Raw genomic sequence first — 14,882 nt, 5'->3', positions numbered from 1 at the left:
TCTTTTTCAGGGATAAATCAAGTTGCAGTGTGGGTTGTAGCAAACACAAGCCTCTTCTAAAATGCCACTGTTAGACGCTAGCCAATTGGTGCCATCTGGAAAGACAGGCTCAGTGTTGACACACCTTCCAATTTTACAAAAAAAAAAAAAGCTGGAAATTCATGTTTTTGTGTGTAATGGGTTGGTTTTTTTAAAAAATTATTCAAATAAAAATTTAATTAAAAATACAACCAATTCCACAGAAATTTTGGCCCTTGTTCCTCCTCCCTCAGCCTAGAGCACTGTCAGCTGGTTTCCTTGACCCTAGCCACAAATTCCTCCAGCTGATTTATAAAAAGGCCACCAAATTATAATCTTTAAAACATAACCTATGGATTGATTTTAAATGACAGAAACTAATTAAACTTTATAACATTCTGGGTGACTACCCATTAAGATCCCTTTGACCATTTATATTCACTCAAAGCACTTCAAAGTTTCAAGAATGCAAAAGTCACCTGGATAAAGCACAGATGTGATACAAACACCAAATTCAAGGACAAATTATAGGGTTCAAGCGTGCTTTTCTTGTCGTGATTTGTACTCAGAGGAAAGATATGCTTTATATGAATTCTTACCATTCCTGCTTGATGCAAGAACCACATGAGGTAATCTTCCTGAATGTCCACGAGACTAGAAATCTCATGAATGTAAAACGTATCATATTCCACATGCTTCACTTTAAGATTTACCTGATGAAGAACAAAATAAGGACAACTAAAATCCAGACAACTGGAAAATGGCTTCCCACAGAACATCTCAGCAGGACATTTCTAAACTCTACCACCTATTCACCCCCCTCCCCTCTGGCTCCTCTCTGTGCTCACCTTATATAACTTCTCCAAGAGTTTGAGAGCTGCTGTAATATAATTGTTAAAGAGTACAGGAATTAAGAATGTCTTTCTTCCCCTCAGTAGATAAACAACTGCACCTTTATAGAGGTTTACCAGCTTCATGAAATATTTCGGGCATACCTGAGACCACCAGTTATCTTTAGAAAGAAAGAAAAGACATATTTCAACATGTAATCTTGATCAAGTATTTATGTCTTCTGCCTACCAGCTAAAAATCGCTCCAGCTAGAAAATGAACATTAATCTAAATTACAGTTTCCCAAAACTAACTTTAAAAAGAATCCATTAAAGCATTCCTGGAGAGAACAGCAGCTGTGCAAGAATTCCAGGAGTTTTTTCATAAAACGTGATGCGATTTTTTTCCTTAAAGACTCATTCAGAGGGCTAACCTACAAGTCCAATTCCAAGGTTATATATGAACAAGACATTAAGGCACATATTTTGGGCAGGAGTGATGGCCACAGTATTACTCCAAAAAGGATTCATATATCCTAGTCTTTCAGACCTACTCTACGCCGCCACTAAAATCTTGCACCAGGGGAGCAAGTGATGACACGCCCTAGAAGCAATGCAGGCAACCATTCCTTCCTTTCAAGAGGCAAAATTAGTTGAAAAATACTATTTCTGTTTCCCATCAAACAATTCTTTCTCATAACCAGACAAGAAGATTATATCATTGGCTTCTGCTTTGTCAGCCATTCTGAAAGATTTAGAGGGTGAAATAACATAATGTCTGATATTTTCTTTAAAATATCCCAGCAGAAATAAAAAGGTGGTGACGGGGAGAGGGAACAGATAAAACAGAAAGGGCAAAATATTGATAATCATTCAAGTTGGGTGATGTGTACATGTAGTGTTCTCTTTACTTTGGTGTGTTCTTTTAAATTTCTATAATTAGAAAGGAAAAATAAATTAAGTATAAAACTGAATAATTCTGACCTCTTTGTGTTATCCTACCTGGAAAAATTAAAATTAAAAACCCAAAACTTAAAAGTCAGATTGCTATCTCTCTACCTCATAGTCTATTAGAACACATGAGAAAATATGTCCCAAAGGGATTTTGATCTTAAAAAAAAAATACTAACATACTGCTAGTGCTTTCATTATTATTTCTGTTGTTATCTCTTCTGCAAAGTTGGATACAATATGGAAATGCCAGTGCTCCGCCCTCAGTAATACAGGTCTCTTACTCATGGGGAGACCACACTCAAGTAACATCCCAGTCCATCTGGAACGCAGAAGTTACTGAGATGCAATGAACACCTAAAAAATGTTATGGAAAAAACTGAAAAAAGGAAAAAGCCAGGTGACAGACTTTCTGTGCTTGATTAATAAAAACATCTCAGGTGCTACTCCCATGAGAGACACTCTCCAATTCACTGAGGAACGGAAGGTTCTTATCTCAGCAAAGTGTCCGTAGCCTGCAAAAATCAGTGTGGACTCAATTGTCCTAAAAAAGAAAAACAAAACAAACATTTGGTAAGTCCCCACTAGGTCATTTTCTTTCTCTCCTTTTTTTGAAGACTTCTGAATCACAAAAACTGTTCATTTCACTCCCACCCCCTAAATTAGGTATAGGAAAAAGAAAGACAGATGGCCACTAATTTCTGAGGCACTATTAACTACTAGCAAGTGTGGGAGGAAAAAAAAAATTAGGTTTAAAGTTGAATAATCTAATTATGTAAATATTTTAAAATCAAGATTAAACTAACATGAATCATTTCAAATAATCTAAATAATGGTTCAATTTGCTCAAATTGTAAATATGGTTAGCTAGAAATTAACAGCAAAGCAAGAAAGGTTTAAATGCTAAGGATATTAAAGTAGCAACAAATAAATTCTTGGACCTCAATGCACTGAGAGCCATTCCCAGTGGTCGCACCAACAAAAAAGTATAAAACCATCAGTATTGAATTTAGCAAATTCACCTAATACTTTGCTGGGGTTTGTATCCAGCCGCAGAATGGCCATAGCCAAAGGAATAGTCAATGTTATATAATACTTGGAATCCTGGAACAGGGGAAACTCAGGTAGGATTAAATAGATCCTCATTGCTTCAACATCTGGTGGTGAACTGGACAACTGGGGAATCAGGCAACTTTCAAAGCTGTTTAAGATCTGTATGAGAAAAAAAGAGTATTGAGGAATTCAAACATACCTGAAATCCTCGTTAACTTACCTCTAAATTCATAAGCTACCTGACAGACTCCCAACTTGCTTCCATTCACTGAGTACCTACTATGAGCCTGGCTCTGGTCTATCTAGGCTCATGGGTGAAAAGAAACCTATCATGCAGAGCCCACATTCTGGACAAGTATTTCCTTAGAAAGACTAAAGCCAAAAAGAAAGCTAAAGGTTGGTCGAATTCCCAAAGTGAATATTTGATAAAGTTAAGATCTGTACAAGATTTTCACCTTTTCATCTTACTCTTTTTTTCTCTCCCTTAAAAGCTGAATTATTATTGTAATGCAAAACGCATTTTTAAGAATGTACTTTGCAGATGTAAGGTCCATACCTGTTCTAGAATCATGGAGTGCTGAGAGTTCATTAACTTCTCAAATAACACTCTAGTTGAGTTCAGGTCAATTCCAGGGATTTTGGGACTTGTTTTAAAATGTTCATCAATTCTAAACAAACAACACAAAACAAGGATGCAATGAAAGAGAAACAATGAAAACATTCTGATAGCAATTATAAATATGTAAACAAAATAGTTTGTCCATACTGATCAAATTTAAATTTGATCTGGCCAACAAGATCTACAAAAATACTATACTTTGTGGAAGTCAAAATAACAAACCTCTGTGGAATTCCTTTTTCAAAACAATCATAACCTTTTAAAATCTTTTTCCCTTCAAGTCAAAGTATAAGAATCATCATTTCTAGTTGAGGTCATCTTGAAGTTAATAAGCAGTATTATTCCACTGATTATATTTGTTTTTGTTTTTGCCTTTTTCTGTTGTTATGGTACATTGACCTGGATGCAGACATTGGGCCTCGGTGCAAAAAACATGCTCTGCACAAACTGGCCCACTCATCAACAAATAGCAAGTAGAATCTCCTTGTTCAAAGCCTTTCTTAACAAAGTATTTAAATACAAATCTGAGCTACAACAAATACAAGGTTAATGTCCCTCTTAACACAAGGCACACAATTACATTCACCCAAGGTCTAATTTTACTGCTACTGTTTGTAACTTCCTAGCAACTAAATCATTTCTCTAACCTTAAATAAAGACTTGCTATTTTAATACTTAGAGAATGTCTCTTAAATTCCTACTCCTGGACATACCACATCTATTAATTTACAAAAGGGCTATCTAATTGTAAAACAGGTTTCTGTTTATGAATTATGGTCACCTTCAGATAGTTTTAAGTACCTTCTGACAACAGTGTCACAACTGATAAAAGTATAAGTAGAGCTTGCAATATTTTTTAAAAATAAATCATCATTTTATGTCTTGGAATGCAAATGGTCAAATCAAGAGGGGCTGCCTGGACTTTGTTGGGTCTTTTGTTGTAGTTGTCACTTATTCTAAAAGTAAATCTGCCTAAAGCACAGAAATTAATTCTGGTTTCCCACAAGTTTAGAGGTACTTTCTGCTATGCTGTGAAGAAAAACCAAAATGCTTTATCTATATGTACTTAATGCTTTATAAAAACCAGTCTTCGTTTTAATTGGTTTCCTGTGATGCATCTTGCAAAAGATGGAGGATCAGGCCTCCTGAAATAGGAGAGATGTCAGTTAAGAAAAAAAGAAAAGGCTTTACCCACAGTTCTATGGAATCCACGGTACTAAAGATAGATAACCTGAAAAGTCTGGCCAAGAGCCATTCCCAACTCTTCTAAAACAGGTTTTTTCAACCTTGGCACTACTGACTTTTGGGAATGGGTAATTTTTTGTTGGGCAGGTAGGGGAGGGGTCCTGGGCATTGCAGAATGGTTAGCAGCTCCTTGGCCTCTACCCACTACCCTCCAGGAGTACCACACTCCTCCCCACTCCCAGTTGTAACAACCCCAAAATGTCACCAGACATTGTTAAATGTCCCCTGGAGGGCAAAATCACCACAGCTGAGAACCACTGTTGTAGACCAGTATCAGCATAACCCAGAATCCTTTCCCTGAAGGCAAATGCTTACTAATAAACATGAATGAATTGGGTGAGCTCATTCCAGTGGAGAAGACATGAAGAAAAGAAAGAACTTTTCCAGGCCTAAAGCACTCCAGGCTTCAGGTGTCCTAAAAGCAACAACCTCCTATGAAAAAGCAGCTCCTTCTGACCACACCCGTCTTCAGCCACACAGCAGAAGAAAAGCAATCTAAATAGAAGATATATTAAGTTTTCATGACACCAAATTCCATGAAATGCCATTATGGGGAAGCGGGATCTCCAGAGCCCTCTCTATTAGTTAAAGAAAGTTACTTGCTCAGAAGTCAAAATAGTGCCCCATGGCTAAATCATGCCAAGAGTCATATTTTTGGTGGCTCAGTGAATTGCCAAAGTTTAAAAATAAGGGGGATTTAATGAGATTAAGTATTCTGTGGCATAAAGAGAATCACAGTTTATTCCAGGCCATCTCTTCTCAAAATAGATTACTTGTGGCTATAGGGCCCCCAAATAAATCCAGAATGGAAAAAAAAAAAAAAAAAAAAAAAGGCATCAGTTCTTGGTGAAAATCTGAGTAAGCATTTTATGGGGTGGAGGAGAGAGGGAATGCTATATATTCCAGATGATTTTGCAGTAAATTCATTAATGAACAACTTTGTCTTGTTCACAACCATATCCTCAATGCCTGACACAGGACCAGACACAGGGTAAACATTCAGTATTTGCTGAAGGTGGGTAAGGGGGTACGAGTAAGGGGTGCACGGAGTAAAAAGAAGAGAAAGGAAGGGAAAGGAAAGGGTGTAGGAGTGAGTCAGATAGAGAAGTGGGGATGGAGAATGGGAAGGAGGATGGGAAGGGAGACTCTGAGGTAATTGATTTTCCCTCTCCCCTACTGGCAACCATAGACTTAAAACCACCTCCCAATATGGTCAAAAGTTTTCCAGGTTCAAAAGTCAAAAATAAAGTAGGTTCTGTCCTCAGGGAATTTTTTTGGGGTCACGTTGCTTCAAATGTGCCCCAAGACACCTTTGTCCATACTGAATTGGCCCTGGGAAATACTTTTAAACAGCACTGATTGCAAAATGAAGGAGAAGCTGAATGGAGGGTGGGAAAAAATGGGGTACAATGAATTTTTTAATTTCTTGAATCAGACTTTTTTAAGATGTTTTATGTTTGTGCCTCATAGGCCATTTTGCCAAATGGATACAAAACTGGTTGAACAGTCATACTGCTGAATGTCAATGGGCTACCGACTATTTGGGGAGTTCAGTTTATTCCTCAATATTAGACAGTGTGTCTGTCGATCAAATAAAATCAAACTGAATCACTGCTGCAGACAATCAGGAACATGTGGCATTTATAAACATTAAAAATTATTTGACCTGTCACTTGAAGATTTTAAGAAATTGGGTGAAGGACCTATATCTTTGCTAAGGACAAAACATTAATAATGGCAAATTAAAATATTAAAGGCTCCCTGTAATTAAAATGCAGTTAATATTCTTCTAATCTGTAAACGCCAACTAATGTAGGTGTTGATATAATTTATTTAACATATCAGGATTTCTCACAAATCTTATCAGTAGAGACAAAAGTTTAATATACTATATGAAGAATTTCACATGCTTATTTTTAAATCCATGTAACGTTTTTGAATACCCTGAAATATCTTACTTTTCATTACACGAGTTATTTCTGAAATACAGTCTCTGCCAATGAGGCATGAATCAGCACTGCCTTCTTGATGTCCTGTCATTCATCATTTACCAGGCATTCCAATTTTTTGTGCCATTTATCAGCTTATCCACTGAATTAAGGTCAACCACCATCAAAGAGAACAAAAGTCTTTCAGAGCCTTTGCTGAGTAAGTATTTGCATCATGTGGATTTGTTAAGACTCTAAGTCACTCACTTTTTTTCAAGAAAACTTCCATTCCAACAAGCTGCAGAAGATAGTATCTGAACAACACCACTGTACAGAAAGAAAAAGGGAGGGAAGCCTTTAGTAATTACAAATGGTGTATTTAACCATCAGCAATATAGATTAGCAATCTGTTCCAGAGATTCATTAACAGCAGCTCTTTCTTAGGCAGATGAAGCCTTGGACAAGAACTTATGTTTTCCATAAATCATGTTAGAATAAAAAGAAAGTATCAAAAGCCACTGAAAGAAAAGCTCTTGCCCCAATATTGACTTTGAATAGTCTTCTACTACCAGCCATCTAAGACTCTCCCCACCTCACTCCAAAACTCACTCCTCTAGTGTTTATTCCTACCACCTAGATTATACAGACTGGTAAAATAGCTAGTTTCCAGGAACCCAGAAGGAAACTGCATGTCAGGAACCCTGCACCTCCTTATTTACTATAAGGAAAAGGGAAAGAATAAGACAAAATACCCGGCTGGGAAGGGATTACATAACTCCTGTTAATCATAGAATTTGGAGCAGGAAAGATCCTTGGAGATCATTTCTTTTCTATTTATCTTATAAATAAGAAAACTGAGGACTGATGGTGAAGTAATTTGTCAAGGTACCAGCAGAGTAAATTTATACCTGACTAGCAGTCTAGTCCTTTTCTCCTTACACCCTGCTACCTTTCCAATTGAACTCCTCAGCAGAGCTGCCCTAAGGTCAGAGGGATTGTGAGAACTGCCACACAGCTGCTATAGGGCAACAACCCCTCACCCAAAGAGTATACTCTAGAATGCCCTGAAGTTTTGGATCCTGGCCATTTGCCCCACTACAATCTATGTCCTAAAGCAAGATCTATTATACACATTTCTTGGAGTGACCACAGCTTGGTACACAAACCCTTGATTTAATCATACCCAAGTAGTGTATTCTGCAGAAAATGGAAATGCTGAGAAAAGCCAAGGAAAATGTGTAAAAATGAGCAGGAAAAAAAATTCTCTTTCAAGAATAAAGTAAGCTGGATAAAAGGTCTCAATTCTTTTTATTATTTTTTTTTCTCTACTTGACTCTGAATTACAATCTCAAGTAATCATTTTGTGTAGAAAAATGCAAGAAATTCTTCAAAAACACAAGATAACAGTGTCTGAGATGTGGGATGCTTTGGAACATGCATATCAAGAGACCCACTGAGGCAAAACAAAAATAACTGAGTCCCCCTAGCTGAAAGAATAATTCAGGCCTTAATCATTTGGGATTTTGCTAGATTTTACACTGAAAAATGAAGGCTGAGGAATACATTCTGGGTGAGCACGGGAGAACATCCATTATGTTCTTTGGGGTTAAGAACACCAAACCCTGAATCAATGTGTGTAAAACCTCAATAGGGAAGTAGAGAAAATCACTAAGCTCAAAAGTTCCAATACACTTTGGAAAAAAATAAAATGAAGACATGCAACAACATACTTGATTGTATTTGTGCTGTTATGTTCCAAGAGTTTTTGTCTCCAAACTGCTATGGTTTCATCATTTATTAAACTGGTATAATGTGCTTGGTTCATAGTCCTGAAGTCAACAGCAGGAGAATAATTCTGGAGGATTAAATATACAGTAAAAAAGATAAATTATAATTAGTGTGGTTCTTTTCTCCTCTAATCCCACCCCTCACACCCCACTCACTCCCACACACACATTCTTCATTTTGTGTTTCATCTATGTAATGGATGCTTTGGTGTGCTGCTGAGATCTCCCTACCCTCCCCTAGCAGTTGAGTGTTGGCTACAGAGGCTCAAGGCTGGAATGCTCTTCAGGAATTGCCTTTGGCTATCGTTTCACCCCTTCTGCATCCAATGGAAGGTCAAGGTGATGTACAAAGGCCCAGTCCCCTTGCCTCAACTTCAGATCTCCCACTGGGTTGACTGAGGTTTCTGTCACAACTGAATTGCAGTTCAACTTCTCCTTATGCCCAATCCAGCCTCCCTCGTCCCCTCAAAAACTGTCTGAACACAAATCTTAAGTTTCCCAGAGAACCCAATCCAACACAACTTTGCCAGCCTTCTTTTTCCCTTTGCTTTGAATCAATATAGCCTCACGGTTTTTAAGATATTACTTATTTGCCATAACTGCTCACCAAACTTTAAATATATTATTAAAAAATCTACTTTACAAATAATCTATGAAAATTCAAGTCTTAATTTCTTGCATAAGTATATAGCTATAAAAGGGACGTGAAAATCCCAAATGCTGCCCACACTATACATCCTTAATTAGATTTAATAATAATAATAAGCACTGCCATTTTCTAAAATTCCTTATTTCCAACTCATTCCCCCCAAACCTTGTTCTTGAACAAGAACTAAAAAATTGAAGGTGCTTTTACCTCCTACTTTGTCACTAGTAAAAAGGAAAACAGTGATACTAAAGTATTCACCCATCAATTCATAAGATGATCATTTTTTCCCCTTTGTACCTGTACACAAAAACACAAGCTTCAAGGTGTATTTTCTTGGTTTACGTTTCTGTATTTGTCAGTTAAAAATAATTTATGGGTGAAGAAGGGGCATGTAATAGATCAAAGACACATGACAATGTTTTTGATCATCTGGTTCTTGGTAACCATTCTACTAAAATGGTCATTAACATCTTTTGAAAGAACAAAAGCCATCTTGAATTACATGAAGGAAACTCATAAGCCAAAGTGGATGCCTAAGCATACACAAATAAGATTGTCATTCTTTCCATCCTGATTTTAAAACCAGTTTTGTTATGTAAATTTTAATTATTTCCCCCTTTCAAAGGGACAGCTCAACTTGGACTCTAATACATACTTATAATAATATATAGACATGGAACTATGTTCTCATTCTTCATTGCAGTCCAATAAACCACAGTGGCCTTGGATGAAGTGCAATCTCAGAATCACCTAAAGAACCATGAAAAATCACCACTTCTACGTGCCTTTTAACTACATATAGGCAAAAAAGAAAAAATATATATATTTCTCACTTCGGCTGCACTTTAGATTGCCAAGGGAGCTTTCGAAAATCCTGATGGACAAGTCACACCTTAAATCAATTAAATCAGAATCTCTAAAAAAAGCATTCATGTATTTTAAAGCCACCAGGTCATCCTAATGGGCAGCCAAAGTTGAGAACCAACGTTCTACAAAATAAGCAAGGAAGATTTGAGACAGACAGACAGTCAGACACACACATACACACACACACACACACACACACACACACACACATAATCCAAACAATCCCTACCACATTTCCTCTTCACTACAATCCAGGAAAAAAGATGGAAGGAAAATAGATGCTATGGTTTACACTCACTGAATTGCCAACACATAAAATCAAATGTAGTCAAGGTTTCTCTGAATATAACTCCTCCCCTCCTTTCTTCTACCTCATTAATAAATGAGTTTGCGTTTCATAAAAATGGAATCTGTCACTAAACAGATTCTTTTTTCTGGGTTCTTTAAGTGGTTCTGTAAGGGATATGGCAACAGAGTAAACATATGATTTAATTAGTATCTGTACCTAAACAAGCTAATAGTTTTAATAATGTTTGTTCAAGTTTTAGTTTTAAAAAGAAAGAGCAACATCTTCCTGCGTAGTATTGTATTTTACTTTCTTTTTCCTTTATCTTGTATTTTTAATACATTCTACTCTTACCAGTTGTTTAAGCTTTAATATGTCCTGTTTTCTCTATGCTATTCCACTTTCTTCTCATCAGTGTATTGTTTTCCAGTCCCAACAGTGTTAATTAAAATACATTTAAGATCCAACTACATATATCGGACACCATATTTTAAAAAGGAATGAAATTAAGTTTTATCTTCTATCTACGTAAATTTCACAGGAAAAACAAAGCTGGATAATCTTCAAGTCAGTTTCTTAGGGAAATGGGCACTTAAAATTCCATTACTTGTGGACAAAATGTTATACTGAAAGTAATTAATGCCACTTAATTGTATACTTAAAAATGGTTAAAATGGCAAATTTTATGTTTTACATATATATTTTACCATAATAAACAAAAAGAAAAAAGAAAAAAGTTATTATCTTGCAGCAAGTCAGGGCTTTTCATATTTTGCTTTATTGGCATCTTGAAGAAACTAATAATCTCAGCTTCCACAGGATTTCTCTGTGAAGCTCTGAACTGGGCCTAATATGGGTCTGAAGCAACAGTTGCAAATTATCCCAGATGATAGCACTACACAGAGCCTTCTCCAGGCTCCTGACCTGGAAAATAACTAATTGTTTCAACTGTCCAACCTGCAGCCTCAGGCTTCACCTGAACTTTTTCTACCAAAATCATAGAATAACACTGAAAAGAAGGCAAGAATTTGGCTTATTTACAGATGGTAAAGAATCAGGTTAAGAGTGAGAGTGTCCAGGACTGAAAGGGCTCCCTTGGCCACAGTGCCTCATTTCCTTCCTAACCAATTCCGGTCCCTTCAGCCTCACTAAAGGCACCTTCGAGGCTCCTCCAGGAGAGAGTAATGGACCAATGTACCACATAGAGTGGGCCTTCCCTAAATGTTCCTTGAATTAATGGAGGTGGGCTAGGAAGAGGAAGGGAGAAAAAGCACTATAGAGCACGGAAGGGGCGAGGGACTGAAAAAAAAAAATCTGTGGAGTTCATTCCACACAGATTTACCCAGGAAAAGTGGAATGAATTAAAGCACTGTCACACACAGCCTGGATCCACATCCTATTCTACCTTAAACCCTGAGAGATTCTTTAACTTGGTTCTTCCTGGCTTATCCACCACTCTAATGGAGAGACAAGTTTAGCATGGCGCATGAGCAGATAACAAAATATAAAAATCATCTGAAAATTGTGAAATCTCCTTTAGATGTATATTATATACTCAGTCACATCAAAGAAAGAAACTTATTTTTCTTGAATACCTAGCATTTGTTGCTATTTAAGATGGAAAGAAAAAAATGGAATTTAAATATTGCCAAAGTAAGCACCTCTACAGAACTTTCTAGGCCTCCTTAAATCCCTTTTGTAATGAATGAGGATATAAATAATTTTTAATTATATATTAGAACTCTATGATTGAAATACAAAAAAAATCCTGGCACTTCATGGGAGCGAAATAGAGACAACTTATTCAAGATTTAGTTTGTTTTTAAGATAGAATTGGTAGAAACAAAGAGTAACATTAATCTCATGTAATTATTAAAATAAATAGTGGTTCACCATTACTCCACCCCCAAAATAACAGTCAAAAGAAAATTTTACCTCATATTTGGAGCAAAGTACAAAAGTTTGGTCTCCTCCAGAGAAGATCTGCTTAACGATATGATATTTAAAGCGATCTGTCAAACAAATTTTCGATAGTATGTTTTTAATAACTGAAGTTTTTTCTTGATCCCCTTTACAAATATTCCAAAATATACTGAGTTACTTCCTATTCATTTTAATTATGACAGAGAAGTAAGACACCTCTCCTGACTCTCTGCCCAGCAATGTTTCTACTTCAATTAAAAATAAATACATAAAATGGTATACTCTGCTCTAACTCTACCTCCACCCCACAATCACCCCCACCCACTGCCATCTAATCGTGACCTGGTTTCTATTTTTCATTCTAACTCTCTGTAAACCACTGACCTGAGCTCTAAGATGAGCACTACAGTAATGGTAACATTTACACTTAACAAGTAATTCAACATCCAAGCGTGCTGGTCCTTCATCTTCAGGATGAGGCTTGCTATAAAAAACACTCATTTCCTACTCCCTGCCTCATCTCTCAGCACACTGAGTCCAGGTGAACACGCTAATACAGCAAATTGCTTTTATTTCTAATACACCATTCTATTTCATGTCTCCATGCCTTCGCCTCTACCATCCCTGTGCACACTGTATTCTACATGAATGGTGCCTCCTAGTGCATAACTTGAATGGTCCTCTTGGAATTGTGCACCTCCAGTACTCACCACTGCCCCCTTCCTCGGAGTCCTTTCTCTACCTGGCTAACTCCAACTCATTCCTCAAGAAACAGCTCATCCTCTAACCAGAATACTCCTTCACACCTTCCTTTGTGCTCCCATATTACCATGTAGATTCCTAAGGCCACAGCATTTACCATATTAAACTGAAATTTACCTATTTAGGATATAAAATCATTTTGGCAAACATCCAAGCACAAATTTATGATCATGTAAGATATGCTGTAATTCAACTTCAAAAATTTGTGGTTCCAAATCAACCTTGAAAACCCTTGAGTTTTAAAAAGTGGTATACTTCTTAAATGAACATATTCCAAGTGTGAGCACAATGCTTTGGAGAAAAGACAAAGGGACAAAGAAGAGGACACCAAGCTATTCTTCTGCTTTTCAGAACAGCACTGAAACAGAACCTTCTTTGTTTTATATGTTAAGTTCCACTGCTTTTTTAGATGTTCATCCCACACATATTTATTGAGTTATAAGCTTGTGCCAGACTGTGGGCTATATGCCAGTTTCACTAAGGTTCACTTACATGTCTTATAATCCAGTGGGGAGCTTATGATTGTTACTGTTTAAAAATCACAATCAAGCCATAAGTGTCACTTTAAAGACTTCAAAATGAAAATTAATTATTAAATCACAATCCTTAATGACTCTCCAGCTCCATTTCAGCCTTTAGATTTATTATCTCAAGATGAGGCAGTCACTCAACATGTCAGCCTTACTTGGACTTCCAATGGAATGAACACTGCGCTATTTAATTTTTAAGAGAAGAAAAAAAGGGGTATAGAAAAATCACATCACATTATGCCCAAAACAGCAATATCAAAGTGGAGGTAATACAGCACGAAGGTATTAAGAGCATGGGCTTTACAAGGCAGACCTGGTCCTACTCCCACTTCTACCAGCTGGGTGATCTTGAGCAAGTTACTTAACCTCCTTCAGACTCAGTTTCCTCACCTCTGATATCAGGAAAACAACCTCCGGTTCTTTTTTTTTTTTTTTTTCCTTTTTTTTTCTTTTAAAATTACTTTATCAAATAAAAAAACATTTCCAAACAAAATAAAAAAAGCAATAAGAAAAACAAATATTCTAAAATAAGAACTCTAGTTCTTAAGGTTGTTTTGAGTGCTTAGCCCAGTAATGGGCCTTGGTTAAACATTCAGTAAATGGTAGCTATCATTATTACCAATGATAATAAATAAAACCTATTCAACAATATCAGGGTCTTTGGGGGGCCAAAATAATATCTTCTGCTCTATTTATCCTCTAGGATCTCAACGATGGGGGTCTGTGTACAGTACATAAATATTGATTGATTGATGTCAAAAAAAAAAATAACAACCATATTTACTGCCCCCAAAAAGTCCTCCAAAGGGAAGATCCCACGCAGCCAGAGGAAAAGAAAAAGAGAAGGATGGAACCACAGACTCTGCAATCGAGCGAGAGCCAATTCCGGGGCTGCCAGAAGCAACTACTTCTCCTCTGCAGCAACAGAAGAAGCCTCTGCCAACCACTTCCACCTACCCCCAAGTGGTTCTCCAGCCGCGGTGAACACTGCCCTGCCACCACCCCCTGTATGGCTCCGCCCCCAGCCCCAGGTGTTGGGCCACATATGTTCCACCCAATGCGACCACCCCCTCCCTTCACGAGGGCTCCAAGACCAATCCACTATCCTGCTCAGGACCCTCAGAGGATGGGAGTTCATGCTGGGAAACACAGCAGCCCCTAGCACATTATCACCACACTTGGGCTCTGCAGAAGAAAGGGTGCTTAAAAATCCCAGCAAATGAATCTTGGAATAAATCTAGTTTTTCTTCCTTTTTAGTTTTCATGGTAGCTGAATGTGTTCTGATGTGGGCAGTCAGAGAACTACAGCCATGCTTTCCTAAATGTATTCAAAGGACTGATGGACCTCAAATAAGCTGGTTTGATGGACCTCAAACACATCTGGTTACTATTATAACATTACTAATAAAACCTAATGCCTGCCCCCCTTTCCTAT

At 37.2% G+C, this 14,882-nt stretch overlaps 1 protein-coding gene across 2 annotated transcripts in view; it reads right to left on the bottom strand.

Moving 5' to 3' along the window:
- HERC3 (HECT and RLD domain containing E3 ubiquitin protein ligase 3) overlaps positions 1–14,882 on the bottom strand; it is a 99,694-nt gene that overhangs the window by 44,899 nt on the left and 39,913 nt on the right. For both annotated transcript variants that reach the window (XM_037830244.1, XM_037830245.1), the window contains 7 exons: positions 12,168–12,244; positions 8,374–8,498; positions 6,911–6,970; positions 3,408–3,519; positions 2,821–3,010; positions 867–1,030; positions 618–731 (listed from right to left, as the gene is read on the bottom strand). In XM_037830244.1, the coding sequence (XP_037686172.1) occupies positions 618–731; positions 867–1,030; positions 2,821–3,010; positions 3,408–3,519; positions 6,911–6,970; positions 8,374–8,498; positions 12,168–12,244 (842 nt within the window). The remainder of the gene's footprint in view (positions 1–617; positions 732–866; positions 1,031–2,820; positions 3,011–3,407; positions 3,520–6,910; positions 6,971–8,373; positions 8,499–12,167; positions 12,245–14,882) is intronic.

The sequence above is a fragment of the Choloepus didactylus genome, chromosome 3 (assembly GCF_015220235.1).
Source record: "Choloepus didactylus isolate mChoDid1 chromosome 3, mChoDid1.pri, whole genome shotgun sequence".
NCBI classification, from domain to species: Eukaryota; Metazoa; Chordata; class Mammalia; order Pilosa; family Megalonychidae; genus Choloepus; species Choloepus didactylus.
This window is presented reverse-complemented; position numbering and strand designations above follow the sequence as displayed.